The sequence below is a fragment of the Simochromis diagramma genome, unplaced genomic scaffold, assembly GCF_900408965.1.
Source record: "Simochromis diagramma unplaced genomic scaffold, fSimDia1.1 OVJJ01000216.1, whole genome shotgun sequence".
Classification (NCBI taxonomy): Eukaryota; Metazoa; Chordata; class Actinopteri; order Cichliformes; family Cichlidae; genus Simochromis; species Simochromis diagramma.
The window spans coordinates 17,279,151-17,297,672 of NW_024386883.1; the positions used below are offsets into that span (position 1 = coordinate 17,279,151).

The window sequence follows — 18,522 nt, forward strand, 5'->3', positions numbered from 1 at the left end:
ATTAGTTCTAGACTTTCTGGGAACTCTAAGTAGGTCTTTGTATTAAACCAGTGGTATTATTCCACAGTTTGATTTTGGATGCATGTCATCCCCTTTAGTCCTTCATCTATGATAATTTGTCAAATGAACCAAAAACAAAGTCTTTACTCATAAAGCATCCCAAGAAGAATGAATAACCAGTTTTCATGTTTCTGGGTTTGTCAGCACATACCAACAAAAGTTAAGTGTTCAAGAGAAAACTTTAACCTCACGAAGTAGTAGTTATCAAACATAACTCTGGTTCTATGCTTACATTTCAGCATGTTTTGTTGTTATTTGCTGTATTTAGACTTTATTATTATTATTATTATTTGTTATGTTATATTAGCTTTGCAACATTTAATTTAAAGATCGGAAAATAAAAGATACTGCTCTAAAACAGTATCAGCGAGTAATAGCTTATGTTTTGTGGATACAAGCCTTAATGCGGCACTGCTTACATGGAACCACAGTTATGTATGATTTGCTGGTGGATCGTGTGCCCCGTGTCATTCATAGAGTACATCACCTAATGTCCTGCATCATCCTGTATCCACAGTTTCAGACACAGTACACTATGTTTTCTCCTGAAGGATGAAAGAGGAGCCTTTACGGGGTGAGGCCAAGGGTCGAGGCAGAAGCAGCCCCCGTGTCCTTTTTCATTACAGCTGGCAGAGGATTTTACTGCCTTGAAGTACACCGGAATGTCCATGGCTTGGTTTCCTGAAGGACATAATATTTTATTGCACCACGGACGCCATTTTTCCCATTCCTTCTTTGGCAGCTATGCCATGTGGCAACAAGTGGTTGTGTTGCTTTGGGGGGGCGTGGAATAGTGGCCCGATTAAGCTAAAGAAGAGGACGATAAGTTGCTCGAACAGACCTGCAAGAGCCCAAAAAGCAGATAGAAGAGAAGCAGAAGACTCCACAGCTTCAATTCCAAATACAGGTAAGCAGATAGATCACTATCACTAAACACTGCAAAATCTGTTGTAACCAGTTAACCGTTTTGCAAATTGTTACAAATGTTGCTTTTTAAAGTAGTTTATTATTGACTTCAAACAATAATGTATGGTTCGTATTATATGATATATATTATTATATTTTATTTCGATTTGATTTTTTTTTTCTTAAATTGTTACTTTTATAGCTAAATGATTTTGTACAGTCGAGGAATTTTTCTTATTGCTTCAGTGACAAACATCCAATGGGGGCGTGGGGTGAAAAAAAAAAAGCAAAAAAAATTTAAAATAACAACTTTTAAAATATAAAAATAATCTATAAAAGATTTTCTGTTTATAAACTGATGGAGATATGCAGTAGGCTGCAATGCAAGTAAAAAATATGAACCGTGCACCAAATGTTTAAAATGAAAATTATAAGAACTATGTCCACTAATGTGAAAAGGATAAATGCACAGAAAAAAAAAACATCAATATAACTTACAGAGCTGGATGCAGTGGTTTTATTTTTAACTTGGAATAAGTGGAGCAGTACATTGGTACTTAGCACCCAGGTAAGATGTGGTTCTTCACAGTTACATTGGAATTTGAACTTGTTTACATGTAGTTATTCCTGAACTCTGCTGAAGTAACTCGGCATGAGTTGCAGTTAATAATAATCCTTTTGTATCTTATACTGGGCATTGGAATGGTTTATCCTTTTACCCCCTTTAAGATAAGCCAGCTTCATTCTGATTGGATGCTCTTTGTAAACAACAGATTTGAAGGGGGGTGGGTTTCCTGTGCTTACAGAGCCAATAATAATAATAATGATAATAATAATAATCAGTCTGGAAGGAGCATTTAGAGCCAATGTAAGTCTGAGCTTTTTTCATTATTTGAAGCTTAGTTCACGTTTAATATAAACATCCAGCATTTTAGCAATACTCTATATGACGCACAATAATAAGCTAACCAGCCAACCAGAATTTTTATTTATTTTTTTCATAGCCATGGTGTTGTGACATTTCACTTTGCTGCTTTATTTAACCTGTGGTGTGAAAAGACAGAATCTCATTCTGTCCTGCAGTATTCTTAGTGTGTCGCATGCATGGACTGTACACAGCAGCAGTGTGTTAGCAGACATAGTGCTGATTGTTGGAGCTCTGTGGTCTGGACAGCTTTCAGAGCTCAGTTAGAGCTGTTGTTAGATTTCATCTAAGTGTATTTTCAGCTGTATCAGATGACCTGTTAAACTACAACTGAACTGAACTAAATAATCCCCTCCAATTAAAGCAGTCACTCACCTATCTCAACCATCCAGATTGAAATTTATCCTATTACGTAATATAGAAAAAGGGTACAAAGGAATAGAACTTAAAGGAACACAGTAAAAGTCAACTTTAGCAACTTTGGCTGTTTCAGCAGTTGTCCAGAGAGCATTTTATGGTAATTTTCAAATGACAAAGACTCTTGAGGTTATGAAATTGTTATTAGAAGTAAAGAAGAAAGCAGGCTGATGTCACAAAGCAGCCCTCTGCAGAGATCTTAAATCTTCAGACTGCTGACTGCCTCCTGATTTATATCCAGTCAACAGCTGTTTCTTTTAATCATTCCTGAAGGAAGTAGCTTCCCTTTTACTTACAGTAACAAGGTACCATAACTCTGACCTGATTTTAATCCAAACAACATTTCCCTTCCCCAGTTTGTATTTGCACAAGAACACTTCAAGATAATAACTCAAAAACAAAAAAGCTTTTAAAAAAATATTTTGCCATTGTGTTTTGTTAGGAAGTTATTGTGTTTCAAGAAGTGTTATTTGCACCTCATAACCCAACGGTGTTGTCAGTCTGAGGCCTCCATGGTTGACCTCCTAACATCAGTCAGGTGTACCATATCGGTCAGGGTTAAGTTATTGTCCAAATTTTTTAACATCAAAATGTGCGCAATATAATTTGAAATCCTTTCCTAGCTTGTAAAAATGTGGCATATGGCTAAAACAAGACCCACACTGTCAGCACATCCGATCAGGAACACCTTGTACTTTGTTCTAGATTTAAAATTTAGGCAGTGAATTTTGTTTGGAGCAGTAAGAGAAGATCTTCTAAGAAGAAGATTTTGTTTTTCACGTCCAAAAATAGAGTTAAATTAGTTTTGTTAGAGAAAATAAGCAATTGGGTAATAATAAAATCACTGCCTAGCCAAAAATAATCAATCTCTATACAGATGACTACAGGCACAAATGACTGGTATTGCCTTTATGTAAACCAGCATGTATAAAATAGATGATGTCTTGGTGGCTGCACTTTTACTGGGCCCTATCCTTCAGCTGTATTGGTTTCTTATTCTGCCTATCAGTAATTAGGAGTGGCGTACTCTGTGCTCCTGGCAGTGGCTGGTGAGTGAGTGTTGGATATTCTTAAGTGAGTGACAACGGTCCTACATGTTGTCAGTGAGAGTGAGCCATCCTCACTGCTGATTTACAGTCGATCAGAGACAGCCGACCCAGACGGGCACAGAGAGACAGATCTATGTCTCAGGAGGGAGGAAGAGAACCCTGCAAAGGAACAGCTAAAAGCCCCTCAAGAGCAAAACTCCTCAACGTCTCATATGCGAAACCAAAATGCAGTTATTTCATGACGCAGTTCAAAAACACACTGCAGTAGTTTTGACTATATTAGAAGTTTCACTTATTTTGAGTGACTGAATAAGCTTGGGGCTTCTACTACTCTTAGTTGACTAAGAAACTGCATATTTTGACAAGCATGAAGGATTTGTCTTTCAGTTTATATGTTAGTCTTTCTAGGTTAAGGTTTAAACAGCTGGTCACAATCTCCCATGGACCATTATGCTATCATGCTACCTACACATCCCTAACTTCACCTTCTGCACAGAACATCATAATATAGGCTTTTCTAAAAGGTCAGTGATAAAGAACCGAAACCCTTGAGACTGTGTGCTATACCTCATGTTCTTAAAGTTAAGAATATGAGGTATAGCACGGAGAGCAGCTATATTATTCCAAAAAACAACAACAAAAAACACAGAAAGAGTTTCTCCACTTCACTCTTAAGAGTGAAATTTCTCATTCAGGTGCAGCAACAGTAAATTATAATGCTCCTGACTATTTTTAGAAGCACTTTATGTTTACCAGCACAGAAAAGCATGTTGTCTGTGTTATATTCTACTCATGGAAAGCATTTTTAATGTTGTTCGCTACTTTGGTGATATAAATGTTAATCCATATTCACGAACAAAGTAGTCTATTCAAAGTACCAGAGATTTTTGGTTTTTTAATAAAAGCTACATCACTCAAGTTTCCACTGCTGCCGTTAGCCATTTTACATAAATAAAAACAGTTCATAAAATCATGAATATAGATATGCATAAATAACATATATATTACATGAGTGCAAGATTACATTCCCACTGCCTTGTGGGAATTTGTACTGGCCTCATGTAAGAGTAAAAGATCCTAAGCTTAAAATGCTGATAATGTGCCAGTAAAGAATTTATATATTTGTATCGATAATGTTTGTTTGGCACCTGTCATTCCTAAATTCTAGTACGATAACGCTGCCTCACACGTGTGTGTAAAGTTTAATGCTAAAGTGTGCGATTCACTCCTTAGTCTGTGAAGCTAAATGCGAAATGTCCTTTTTAAAGCTTTCACAAAGCCTTTTTTGAAAATAAGTTCTCCTTCTTACCTTTGCAGACACTACCAGAGTGGGGAGAAGAGGCCTGAGTCAGGTAGAGTGTTGACAACACTACAATGGGCAGAAAGGATGACAACTCCGAGTACTGGAGAGGTAACGTTATTTCCTCTTAGGTTTGGGCCTTTAATAATATCTGTTACTGTGATCCTCATACAGGTTAATTATCGTCTGTGTTTCCTGGAACTGTTTTGAAGTCTTTCTCTCTCTGTCCTTTGGTAGATGGCGATGACTCCAAACCTGATTTACAAACGGATACAAAGACTGGAAGTTTCAACCAGTGCATCCACCGCACCACCTCAGAAACTCATAACTTGGTTGGATAATCTTCTTTCTGCTCAGTCCCCCTAAGTTTGCCTGAGGCTTTTTTTCCTTATTGTTAAGTACATTAACATTAATTAATTAATTACATTATATACAGTGCATTACATTATATTATTTGTTGCTAATTCAGATGAAAAATAACAGGTGTGAATGAGTAACCCATCAAAACTAGAAGCATCATCTAATATGGCAACAGCAGGGTCTTGTGTAATATGATTACCCCAAATAATCCACTGTGATTCAGTCGATGAAATAGGATCTGTATATAAAATATATTTTTGTAGTTGAACTTTCGTCTTATTTTGGATGGGAACACATCCCAGAATGCAATTAAATTGCTGTTTGGAAAACTTTAGCTTGCTAGACATTTCTTATATAATCTAATGGCTTCTCAACACTTCTACAATTTTATCTTATTAATATATAAAAAAGGACAGAACTGAGTCTTTTATGATTTCAAACTTTCCCATTATTGGAATTAAATTTGATGAAAAAATGGACATTTTTTCAAATTGACACTCTGTTTTTCTCTTTCGCTTTCTTATCCATATATCTGACTGAAACACAACCAACGCTCAGGCTGATGACAACGCTGGCAGCACCAATGATGATGAAGTGGAGGAGGGTCAGAGGGGAAAGAGCTGTGAGGATGATGAAGAGGGCCACCTGGCCTATCACATCGGCCTCGTGATGAAAGAAAGATGTACTCATCACATTTCCCCCCCCTTTCCCCTTATGGTTTTTTTCTTCTAAAAGGGCAACTGACACCAGAATAGCAACTCTAGAAATAGTTTTCTGTTACCGTGATCACCTGACTACTTTCACTGGTACAGAGGAACTGGCTTATTATTTAATTCAATTCCTCTTTTGTACAATAAATGTACTCTCAGGCACTTAGTCCAGGATGCTAAACCTTTCACTTTTTAATTTGCTGGAATGCATTACTGAAAATTAACCAAATGGTTTGTGATTAAACTTGAACTAAACCTCATGCCATAATTTGGAAGCATCACACAATCGTCTGGCTGTGGAAGAAGAATGAAAGGAAAGCGACTAGTTGACTTTTCAAATGTGTTTGTGACAAGTCAGAAGCTGCAGGAAGTGTGTTTTAGAGTGTTTTAAAAGTGCTCTGCTCTGGACTGCACTGGTGATCCAAATAAATATCTGTCTGTCCTTTCCAGATGAAGTTGTCTCTGCACTGGGAGAAGGAGCATTTGGAAAAGTAGTGAAGTGTATAGACAGAGAGAAGTAAGCACGCATGCTGAAAAATCCTTGGAATTAATGAATTAATGGGTATTTCTAGTGCTTCGAGATTATATGGTTTTTTTTGTTTTCAACATTCAGAGGTCCATATCAGCTTTAAACCTCATATACACCTCTGCATGTTGTGTGTCTGTTCAACAGAGATGAGCACGTAGCTGTGAAGATAGTGAGGAACATTGAGTGTTTCTGTGAAGTAGCGAGGTCTGAGATCGCTGTGCTGGAGGAAATCAACCGCCTGGATGATGATAACAGATTGTAAGTGTAGCTTACATGAAATCCAGGGGGTTACATTTTTCCATGACAGCATTCAGTTAAATCTTTTTTCTTCTTGTTTAACTGACGGGCTGCAGGAAAGAATAGCTGTGTTATTGCTGTTTGCATTCATTTCTCATTCTAATCTCCAGCGATTGCGTTATTAAAGTGATTTATCGTGTCTTCTGACAGCGCCTGCGTGAGGATGCTGGACTGGTTCGAGCATGAAGGCCATGTCTGCATCGTGTTCGAGCTGCTCGGCCTCAGTATCTTTGAGTTTCTCCGACAGAATGAGTTCCTGCCGTTCAGCGTGGAGCAGATTAGACGCATGGCCTTCCAGATCTTCAAAGCTGTGTGCTGTGAGTCGGGTGTTTACTTCTGTGAGACTGGGCGTTGTAGGTGACTGTTTACGTTGGCAATCTTGGGACTGAAACATCTCTTAGTTTCTAAAGACTTCTTTATTGTTTGTGGGTTTTTACATCATTTTAGGAGAGAAATCAAAACTAATGTAGTGTAACAAAGCGTAACCCTGTTAGCTTGTCTGCCACTATTTTGATCAACAGTAGCTGACAAACAGGCAAAATTACTGATTCATTTTAAAAAAAAGGGGTTTTTTTGCCTTCTACAGGGACAGTCGAACATTGTGTTGCTCAGTTTAAAAAATGGTTGATTTCATGCACAATTGTATTGTGTATTTTTGTGTGTTTTGCAGTTCTGCACCGTAACAAACTGACCCACACAGACCTGAAGCCAGAGAACATCCTGTTTGTGCGCTCTGACTATGACTTGGAGTATAATGAGGACTTGGTAAGAGTGCAATATCACGTCATGGTTTTATTTTAAGGTTTGCTATGTGATGAAGGATGTTTACTAGAGAGTGTGTGTGTGTGTTCCTGTTTGTGTGTATGCGTCCATTTTTATGTCAGGAGTGTAAGGAGAAGAGGCTGAGGAGTCTTGATGTGAAGGTTGTGGACTTTGGCAATGCCACATTTGACCACGAACCCCATGAATCCCTGGTTTCAACGCGTTACTACCGAGCTCCAGAAGTCATACTTGGTACACAAACAACTGACACATGCACACACACTCCTACATGAACACTCAGAGAATTAAGCTCAGTTATCTACATTTCAGGTCTGGGCTGGAACCAGTCATGTGACGTTTGGAGTCTGGGCTGTGTCATGATGGAGTTTTACCTAGGACGTGCACTCTTCCTGGTACACACACACACACACACACACACACACACACACACACACACACACACACACACACACACACACACACACACACACGTGCACACACACACAGTCGTATAACTGCTGGTTTTGTTTCAGACCCATGACAGTAAAGAACATCTGGCCATGATGGAGAAAGTCCTCGGACCGGTCCCCCCACATCTGCTCAAACAGACCAGGTAGCTACACAAATAGCTACACACACACACACACACACACACACACACACACACACACACACACACACGCACACACACACACACACACACGTGTGAATCAATTGTTCTTGTATTTTGATGTCAAAGACAAATGAAATCAAGAAGCTGGAGGACTGTGGTTGTTGAAAAGTCATACTTACAACTTACAAGAGAAAACACAGAACTAATAATAGGAGAGCGAATAGAGAAGAGCAACAAATGATAACTAAGGACATTTGAGAACATGGCATGAAACCATGACTAGACAAAAGGGCTCATAGAGCAGTCTAATTATGCATTGCCCCTACAAAGATCCTTCCCAAAGGGTTTTCTGCACCATTCTCAGGGTCTCATAGGTCGTTCGTACCCATGGAGGCTGCATAAAAGCATCCCTAATTGAGTCCCAGTTAAGTGCAGGAGTGCCTTAACTGGCACTCCTGCACTCAGCCTGCACTGCATACTGAAAGAGCACTTCATTACATACATCTGAACACTGAGGTGAATACTCTGAATGTAACTTTTCATATAGCACAAAGTTCAGCTGAATTTCCCCATAGTCTGCAAATGAATGCATATTTGCACCCACAGATGCAGATGATGACAGAGACACTTTCAGTGAAATCCAAAAGAAATCATATTAAACATGACAGAAATGCTGCATTACATTTGTGCAAACAGACACTATGCATGTGCCAATAAACAACTCTTATATGCAGCATTTTTCTAAAGAACTGTCCAAGGAACTGTGCACAAAGAACAAAAAATATATAAAATAACACTTTGATTAAAAAGATTGTTCATCTGCAGGAAAATGAAATTTAGCAGCAAGGGTCTCCAAATGGTGATATAGAGCTTATCCATGATCTCTTTTGTGAATATGCTCTCCTCAGCGCCAGGTGTAATTTGAAGTAGTGTGTTGTGTGTGTTGACAGAGTGTTTTTGTCTGCAACTGAATATAAACACTGTGCGTGTAATCTGTGTAGGAAGAAGCACTATGTGCACAGCGAGTGTCTGAACTGGGACGATGAATACATCAGGAAACACTGTCGACCTCTCAAGGTACCCGGCACTCACATCAACCAGTCAGCTTCAGCTGTGAGCTGGGACTGGTAGCTGTAGGAAATCTGATTATTTCTGTCTCTCAGCTGTACATGCAGACGCAGAATGAGGAGGAGAGGCAGTTGTTCGATCTGCTCAGCTGCATGTTGGAATATGATGTGTCCAGACGGATCACCCTGCAGGAGGCACTGTGGCACCCGTTCTTCAGCCCACTGAGGACGTAGAAGCAGCAGCTAGCTAATGCATGCATACACACACACGCACATACACACACATGCACACATGTTTTCATATCTTAGTGAGGACCAGTGTCACGTCAGTGGGAGGATCCGGGGGTTTCTCTGTGAATTTCACGTTCCCGTGGCAGCGTGCTCGGTGCTTGCTCAGATTTGAAGTTCAAGTTTTTGCTGTGGAAAGTAGCTTTCTTCCCACACAGACTGTACAGCAGACGCTAATGTTTTTGTCACTTTTTACGGAATAAAACTTAAAGTAATGTAAGTACGTCCATGCTTTAAATGCTGCATGGTCAAACTCTCTCCTGCACTCCATATTATCCATTGTTGATCTACACACGTCTGTTGCTGCCACGGATGTCGCTCGTACATCATTGTCATGAGACACTCTAACAAACAAAATCACGACAGTTTAGTAATGCAGTAATGCAGCGTGCTTACGGGAAAGTAACAGTAATCTCATTACTTTTTTGCAATAGTAATCCCTTACTTTACCCGTTACTTTAAAAAAGTAATCGGATTACTTTGGACAGTAATCCACAGATGGACAGTAAGGTGTTACTGTCCATCTGTGGTGAGGACCTCTCATTGGCATAATGCTTTCCCTAGCCTTACCATCAAAAATGAATACCATACTATAACCCGTAGCGTAAACCGAACCATGACCTAATAGTAACCCTGACACTTTAACCACATTTTGAGCCTCAAAAATACCTTCAAACTCGTGTGAACGGGCATTTTGTCTCCATAAGTGACTGTTCGTCCTCACAAGTATAGTGGCATGCCAATTTTCTGTCCTCACAAAGATCTTTTAACATGTACACACACACACACACACACACACACAAACATACAAAGACGCACTAAACATCTACCTCAGGCTCTAACTAAAGAGTGCAGATTATTTGATTGCTTGGTTTTTAATTCTGAATTGAATTTTCAGCTGTATTTATAGATTCAAAGAGCATTCCTGTTTGAAATAATCCTACCATGATGCTATAATCCACACAGTGCTTAATTCCATGTTTTCGATTATTTATTTTTTTTGTCAGCTGTTTGTAATAAAGATTTCAGATTTGATGTGTCCGAAATTTATTCTGTCCCTGAGTGCTGATCCCATTCAGGGTTGCAGGAATGGGCGGAGAATATCTGTGTAAACCCTGGAGAGGTCCCCAGTATAGAATTGCTGTCTTATATGATTAATTAGTATTCTTTTTGTAAAAGTACTTTCTGCTCATGTGAAATCATGTTAATGTCTAAAGAAAAAAACAACACAAAATGTTGTTTTTCCAGAGTTTTTCAGATGCAAACTTGCATACTACAGTGTGTATACACACTGAAAGGATTGCATTTTTGCAACAACTTCATCCTCAAAAGACAAAAAATAAAGTCATCGAGCTATATTAATATAAATAATATAATAATAATATAGAAAGAGTATTTTTACTCAGTTGTATATAGAATTTGTATTCTATTTTTATCCTATTGTATATTCTATTCTATTTTATTCTACTGTATATAGTATTTTATTTTATTCCATTCTATTCTGTACAGTTGTGTACAGCATATTATTTGTATTGTATTCTAATTTTTGCTATATAACTTTTGCACTGTCCACTTTCTGCTGTGTCAAAACAAATTTCCCACGTGTGGGACTAATAAAGGTTATCTTATCTTATCTTATAAGTTGGTCATAATGTCTAAACAAAAAAGGAAGAATGTGGAGATTCCTATTTCATCAAGAAGTTCATGTTTGGGTGTGTAAGTACGTAACACGATAAATTCGCATTTGAAAAACACACTCGGTATGTAAAGAACAAAAACTTAAAAAAAGTGGGAATTTTATGTGTTTTGAACAGAAGCAGGGTGAACTAAAGTTTGTGGTAGTTGAGATTTGGGCCTTAGAGCTACTAAAAAAGGACGTTGACAGAGTCTCTCAGAGTCAGCCACCAATGACCATTTTTAACATTCACTGTAACTATAATGAGTGATCTCTACGGCAAAAGTAATCTGAGTGACCATGCTGGCACAGAGCAGCATGATGTAATGACAAATATTTGTTCAGATTTTTAGCTGAGCTTATTATGCTTAATGTAGATGCTGCAGCCTATCAGTCTAAAGTAAATGTCAGCTATCTAAGCTCATGCTGAAATCTCTGACATTTGCTGGTGTAACTGCCTTGTTGATACAGACTGCTGACATGTAAAGTGGACGGTAATTTCAAGATTTAAGTAGACGAGGAAGTCTCCATGACCGAACAGTTATCCAGGTATGAAATGTTACATGTGCAATAGCTGCTACTTCGAAAAACATCCGGCTCATCGGCTATCTGAGAGTCATCAGCTGAAATTACATGGATGTAATAAAACAGGATGAAAACAAAATGTGTCCGAGAGCCAAGGCGCACAATTTATTGATAACGTTATCGGTTCCGCCTGTTTCCAGACATGTAGCTGCATGTTGTTTATGATCCGTATGACTTCAGTTTACTTTTCACCAAAGAGACACTGCATATCTAAAGCCATAGGCTGTAATTTTAAATGCAAGATAAGGTTGTCAATTTTGTTTTTTCCTGTGATAAATCTGGAAATTTCCATCTTTATCCAGTTGAAGATTTTGTCAGTAAAATTATCAAAATGATGGTTAAAAGGATTTTATAGCAACTAAGAGTATTTAGGTCCTAAAAAGATGAGAATTCTTCAGACTCTTGTGAATGTTGCCAGTTTAATAATCACTTAAGAGCTAACTGCACTACTTGTGTAAGGAATAACAGTGGCAGCACTTCAGCTCATTAACTGACTGTGTGGCCACTGTAACTGAAGACTGCTACATGTTCTGGTTGTAAATGGACCTGTTCTTATATAGCGCTTTTGTGCTGTACATTCAACTTGTACATTGACCCAAGAACTTTTTTCTATGCTGTTTCTAAGTGCTTCCTATCTAACATTCACACATATTCATACTCCGATGGATGCATCGGAGAGCAACGTGTGGTTAGTATCTTGTCCGAGACATACAGACTGGGATCGATCACCTGATCCCCACTACACAACACTGTTGTGTTATCCCAAGCTCTGTAGTGAAGTTTTGATGTAAAAAGCTAATGTCCTTTTGGTACAGCTGCTTTGTGTGAAAGGTAAAGTGTAAACACTGTATCACTGGTCGACCTCTTCACCTTGGTTGTATCACAGGGCCAACTAACAGAGACATACAACCATTCATAATCACATTTACATCAAGGGCCAGTTGATGGAAGGAAGCCTGAGTACACCACAAGAACTCACACCGATATAGGGAGAACATATGAAGGCTTCAGTGGGCCTTGAACCCAGGACCTTCTTGCTGTGAGGTGGTAGTGCTAGCTACTGCACACATGTCCCTCCTGCCAGGACCTACCTGTGGACAACTGTTTGTGTAATGCTAAGGTCTGCTCTGGAGTTTTCTGTGCTGCAGTTTCATCCATCCACCTTCTTTTGCCCATCCAAATTCAGGAAGCTTATTAAGGCACAGGAAAGCATGCAAACTCGAAACAGAAGGGCCCCAGCTACATGGTGGATTTGAACCCAGGACCTAACCAGACCACTGTGATGTGCTCCAGAGTTTGTGAGTGAAATTCCAGTATTTTATCAGCATTTTGACAATTTATCAGTCAGTCTGATAACTTAGCACTCCACCCCGTCATCTAAATATGAACACTTCTGGCTAAAGAAACTGACATGGATGTTGGCAGAAATGATCAAAGTAAAAACATGGCTCCACAAACCACGGTGTGACATCAAAGTCATTTATAGAGAGCCAGGAGATTCCAGAGACTTGTATACTGACTTTCTAACAGGCTTCTCATCCCACGTCCTTGTGGGATTTCTCCAGGCTGTACACAGACAATGTCCTCTGTGAGTCTCTGTGGAATATCAGGCTTGCAGTAAGTGGGCATAAAGGGCGTAAATATTCGGTAATTATAGTCATTCTAATCTTGGGACTGGTCTGAACCCCTCCAGACTTATCAGGAGTGCACGTCAAAGTCTGTGAACTGAAGCACTGAACTTCCTGCCCCCTGCTATCACTGACCTCTGACCCCTCGTTTCACATGGAGCAACGGAATAAATATCCAAGTTATACATAAATGTTGTTGTGCTCACATTTCTCCCTCCTACAGTCATTCAGCACAGGGAGTACCAAAGAGAAGTACTGACCTCACTCCTAAATATTTCAGGAATTACCCTGGTTTTTCATAATTTATCATAACTAATAAATATATGGCTAAAACCGATGACATAATAAACCTGATTTCCCCTTGACTATCAGATGATATTTGTGATTTTTTTCCCTGCCAAAATATTATACAGATTAAGCAGATCAAATATGCATCAGAACTATAGCATAATTCAAATAATTAAATTAGACAAACAAAGAAAGCAAAAGTTTTGACTTGAACTTTATTAGCTCCGTGGCCTCACATTGAAGCCTGAGGTGCAAATATGGTACTTAAAAAAAGCATCATATTTAGTGATAATAATAATGATAATAATAATAATAATAATAATAATAATAATAATTATTATTATTATTATAATGTACTTCAGGGGTTACAAAGCCTATTAATCAATGCTTTATCCCTCAGAGAATCATTCACATGTGTTTTTGTAGTATATCTCGAGTTTCCCAGTTTAATTTCACAGACTTGTTGTGGCCGTTTGTGGTCCTGCATGAGCTTCATCATTGGTGATTGGTTGCAAGAGTGCAGGGTTTAGTGTGTCCCTTCTAGAAGCAGAGGCTTGAGTCTGCACATTTGGTTGTAGGTCGCCTCTCTCTGTGACAGCTGGTGCTCTGGTTGCCAATGAGCTGCCTGTAATGCAGGAAAACATGGCTACCAACTGCAGCCGCACTTCCCTTTGCCAAATGGCATACACTATAGGGTTGATTAGTGAGTTGGAGAGTCCCAGCAGCCATATATGATTCTCAATCACAGCTTTGAGAGCACAGCTTTTACAAAGAATGTGCACTATGGACACCACAAAGAAGGGGCACCAGAGGACTAAGAAGCAGCCCACGAGCACCGCCACCGTCCTCAGGGCCTTGACGTGACTCCAGTAACTGATCCTCAGATATGAATGGTGAGGCTGATGCTGGCTATGTTGCCTGTGGTGGTCACCGTTCCAGGAGCTTGCTTGCCTAACACGGCAGATCTGCTTCTGGTGGTTGCTGGCGATCTTCAGGATATCCAGGTAGATGTAGATGAAGATGCCGAGCACTGGGAAAAAGACGACGCTGAGGAAAATGACGATGGCCACATTGTGAATCACAGAGAAGAAGGCACAGAAGCCATCATAGCTTGATTCCACCTGCAGCTGCCGCACCATAACTGAGGACAAGAGGACATGAGGTGTTTTTTTAATATATTCTTTATATATTGATATGCTCAGATTACAAACAAACAATGCAAAAACTTCATACATTTTAGAAATAACAAGGTGACTGTAATAACTCATTTCCTTTCTTTTTATAGTATTGCAGCGTATCTTGACCCTGGAGACAACACTACACTGGCTCCAAGAAAATAGTGACTGTTTTGAAGGGAAAAATATATGTGCAGTACAATGAGTCTGCACTTTTTCTATGAAAAAGTATCCTCTATAAAAATACTTCAACCCTGCATTGCCTACGTTTGTTGAGTCTTTTTTTTTCTCCCTTTAACAGCACATAATTGCATTTCTTGGTGCATTACCTCCAAACGTAGGCCGGCTGAATGTAATGCAATAGAATGTAAAAGCCTTTGGCAGGGTTTTGCATCACATTAATTTTGTGTATTTGCATCAGGTTGATTGATCTGGCCAGTGCAAGCCCTTACATGCAGGTCCGCACCAGCCAGGGCCTTAATTAGGCATTCATCTAATTGGTATTCCTTAAGCTATCTGTTCAAAACAACACTAGCAGTGTTAAAAGATGGGTAAAAAAACAGTATTTAAGGGCTCATACTAAAAAATTTGGTACTTAGCACCGCACCAGGAGAACAAACAACCAGGTCACAAGCCAGTGTAATCCCAGTGCCGATCCCATGCCAGGGTAAATGTGGAAGGTTGTGTCAGGAAGAGCATCGGGCATAAGATCTTGGTCAAATCAAGCATGCAAATCATCCAGAATGAGATTTCCACAAATCGGTCAGGACTTGGATTAATAACTGCCTCTGGTGCTGTTCTGTGTGCAGGAGACCAGGTGAATTAGAAGCAAAGAGAGTGGTGGAAAAAAGAAAGTAAAAGGCTTAAATGAGTTGAGACTTGACCTCAAGGAAGGAAAAAAATGGCTTCCATTGATTCTCTAGAGAGATTCATCAAGCTGCAAAGGACGTGTAACAGGTTAGTGTGGTTAAGAATAGAGATAAACTTGCTAACAAGTAAAGAGAGTGTGTTGAGAAAATAGAAGGCTCGTTTCTGATGAATGAAAGAGTGGATGATGGATGGAGGAGTTAATGAATCAGGAAGTGCAAAGGACTGCTAAGGAGAAATTCTGGGAAGAGAAGGTGGTAAGGAAAGGTCAGTGGTGCAGGAGGAAAGGAGGAGGAGGCTTCAGAGGAGGCTCATGGATGTAGTGATGGAGGACATTCAGAGAGATGATCCACTGTGGCGACCATAAAGGCCCGAAGAAGAAGAAGACACGAGGAGAACATGCAGAAACAAAAGCTTGGACTGAGAGTTTCATATTAAGCAGTGACATCAGTTTTTGTTGCTTTTGCAGTTTAGATGAATGGAACACTTGCAAGAGGCCACTTATTAGATTTGCCATTGGAGAGGAATGAAACAATGGAGTTACATGATCTGTCTCACTGGACTGCAGCTGTTCAAATTTTACCGTGCATGCTTGTAGGCCTCTCATTACGGGAGTAAAACACCCTGAATACTCATATGATAGAAACTTATCGGTCAAAAGGAAGCCACACTCAAAACTGCACGCAGGCAATCTCAATGTGATCTGCAACATCCTGAACAAGCCTTCCTCGAGGACTCTCGAGGTGAATACAAAGTAAATTTGTGATTTGTGTTTCTCATCCGTAAAGTCCAGTGGTATATAATTTGAATTTACAGTTTTGGAGCAGTGACTAAATCTGGGCCTTTTCTTTTCCAGGTAGAAATTTCAAAGAGGAGCATTTGAACTCTTAGGTCAAATCCAGAGTCTAAACCTTGTATAGCCCCTTCTTACATATGCCTTTAGATTACATAAAAGCACAGTCCTCTGCATATTTCAACACACTGATTGATCATTTCTGTTTCTCACCTGGCATGAATCCCATGGTGAGTGAAATGATCCACAGAACCAGCAAGGCTCCAGCTGCCGTCCCCTTCCCAGACAGCAGCGAGTATCGCAGGGGTATCTTGATGGCAGCATAGCGGTCCAGTGAGATGAGAAACATGGACATGATGGATGCTATGCAGGGTGATATCACAAATGCCATTCGCAGCAGGCAGCGGGTCTTGTCCTGGCCAGTGGAAGGCGTAGTGTTTGAGGGACGATCAGCGAGACTGACATTCCTGCTGAGGTCTTCTGTGGCCAGGCCAGTGATGGCTACGCCAACCAGACTGTCGGCGAGTGCCAAGTTGAGGACAAAGCACCAGCTCTGGCTACACTTCTTGAGGAGTAGCTTAAGTAAAGCAGCTGCCACGAGCAGGTTTGTGGAGATGATGAGGGAAGAGGCGACGCTGAGCATCATACCCATCACCCAAGGGGAGTGGCCAAAGGAGGTCACTGTGGGTTGGTTGGAGCCTATGTTGTCAGGAGTCATCCTAAAAGGCGCTAAGACGTATGCTTGTCCAGTTAAATTCACAAAGCCAGTGTATAGCTGCAATGGGCCAATATTGTTGTGATCACAATCAGAGATTTAACTCTTACAGTCATTGTACGTCAAAACACAAAACGTGAATCTAGCAAAAAAAAAAAAAATTCGCAAAGATCCTTAAAAACAAGTTTTGAACGTTTTTTTAGGCTGTTTAACGTACCAAATGAAACATCAGATATCACAGTACTCAGTCCAGTGGCTAAAAATGTGACTAAACTGAAGAAGCGTGCGTTCAATCACCGCAAGCAGAAGAATCTTCTCAACAATTCCCCATTAAATGAATCTAGCTTGCAGTAAAGAACTTTAAGAGAGTTAGCTTGTTCTGAGAAGCATCCATTGGATCTCGGCAAACTCGGCTGTATCCTTAAAATCCCTTCAACTAATGGAAGGAGGACAGAAACGCAACAATATCAGCAGGTCTCTCTTATCCCCTCCCCTCTCACACACAGTCTGCAGACACACACACACACCATCGTAGAGAGCACATATATCCCCTTCACTGCTCATCTGCTGCTGCTGTTGCCTCTTTGTGGTTGAACCTTGTCCCAGCTTTCCCCTCTTCTCTCATTCTCTCTCTTCCATGCCGGAAGATTCCTACTTTCATAATCACTTTATTGTACTTATCATCTTTAATCGAGAGGGTTGTTTTTTTAACTAGGGCAGGTTAGCACTAAAGCTTCCTTTTAGGGAAGACATAAATCATTTACAGTGGGTGAGTAACTAATAATAGTAAACCACCAAATAAGATTTAGCTTTTTAGTTCTGCGACTGTGAGAAACATGTAAGAAGAGGCTGTGTAATACAGTCTTTTAACTCAACTTTAAACTATATAAAACTTCTGTACTTCTGTAAATTTGTTGGCTCGGGTATTAGTACTATTGCTCACTATTACTTGTGGTTATTGGAGGAGTGGAGCCAGACTTGGTGCCAACCTAAATAACTAATACAACGGCCTGTAGCCGGACAAACATTAATGGAATGAAATTAAATGCTCAATCACTTGCCAAAAGCAGAGAGTTTCTAAGACTTGGTTTCATACAGATGTTCTCTGCCTATGACTTCCAAACATGAACAAGAGGAACACACATTACTGGTTGTTGCACATATTTTTTGGCACTGCCCTCTGGTGACAGCAAACAGCTACATTTGTAGCACATGCCGGAACTGGAGTTACATTAAATAACTATTATTTTACTACAGCGCTTTTTCAGAAACAAAATTTTAAAGTGTGGAAACTTTTCATGGGTGGAAAAGAAAACATTTATTGCGGCATCTACCAGACAAATTTTGGGCTTAACATCTGTAAATCAGTGTAGGTAATTTTGACAATATTGAGGGGAAAAAATGAGGTGCAAAAAACAAAAACGAGGTTGGGGTTTTTTTTGGCAGAGGAAACGAGCTTCCACCTAAAACAAACCCTTAAAAGTTCCCATAAATTTGAACAATTTAACTGTAA

The 18,522-nt window shown here is 39.7% G+C and overlaps 2 protein-coding genes across 2 annotated transcripts; one reads left to right on the forward strand and one right to left on the reverse strand.

The window, feature by feature from the left end:
• Positions 1–615: 615 nt before the first annotated feature.
• On the forward strand, positions 616–9,609 carry LOC120733986 (dual specificity protein kinase CLK4-like). The gene is made up of 13 exons (XM_040032525.1): positions 616–967; positions 4,675–4,768; positions 4,895–4,989; positions 5,576–5,699; positions 6,178–6,244; positions 6,401–6,514; positions 6,704–6,870; positions 7,224–7,318; positions 7,438–7,567; positions 7,646–7,728; positions 7,849–7,928; positions 8,930–9,005; positions 9,092–9,609. Exons 2-13 carry the CDS (start codon positions 4,732–4,734, stop codon positions 9,227–9,229), a joined length of 1,206 nt encoding a protein of 401 aa, XP_039888459.1. The 5' UTR covers positions 616–967; positions 4,675–4,731; the 3' UTR covers positions 9,230–9,609.
• A 4,123-nt stretch (positions 9,610–13,732) lies between these two features.
• On the reverse strand, positions 13,733–17,536 carry LOC120733755 (glucose-dependent insulinotropic receptor). The gene is made up of 2 exons (XM_040032147.1): positions 16,508–17,536; positions 13,733–14,600 (listed from the first exon to the last, which is right to left on the reverse strand). Exons 1-2 carry the CDS (start codon positions 17,010–17,012, stop codon positions 13,912–13,914), a joined length of 1,194 nt encoding a protein of 397 aa, XP_039888081.1. The 5' UTR covers positions 17,013–17,536; the 3' UTR covers positions 13,733–13,911.
• Between the last annotated feature and the right edge of the window lie 986 nt (positions 17,537–18,522).

What these genes read in the sequence shown, in the direction of transcription:
- LOC120733755 (XM_040032147.1), bottom strand. Translation starts at nt 17,012, where the DNA reads ATGACTCCTGACAACATAGGCTCCAACCAACCCACAGTGACCTCCTTT. An exon ending in CACCATGGGATTCATGCCAG is followed by an intron (nt 14,601 to 16,507) that starts GTGAGAAACAGA and finishes TCTTGTCCTCAG; the next exon opens with TTATGGTGCGGCAGCTGCAG.
- LOC120733986 (XM_040032525.1), top strand. Translation starts at nt 4,732, where the DNA reads ATGGGCAGAAAGGATGACAACTCCGAGTACTGGAGAG. An exon ending in CCTCAGAAACTCATAACTTG is followed by an intron (nt 4,990 to 5,575) that starts GTTGGATAATCT and finishes ACCAACGCTCAG; the next exon opens with GCTGATGACAACGCTGGCAG. An exon ending in AAGTGTATAGACAGAGAGAA is followed by an intron (nt 6,245 to 6,400) that starts GTAAGCACGCAT and finishes TCTGTTCAACAG; the next exon opens with AGATGAGCACGTAGCTGTGA.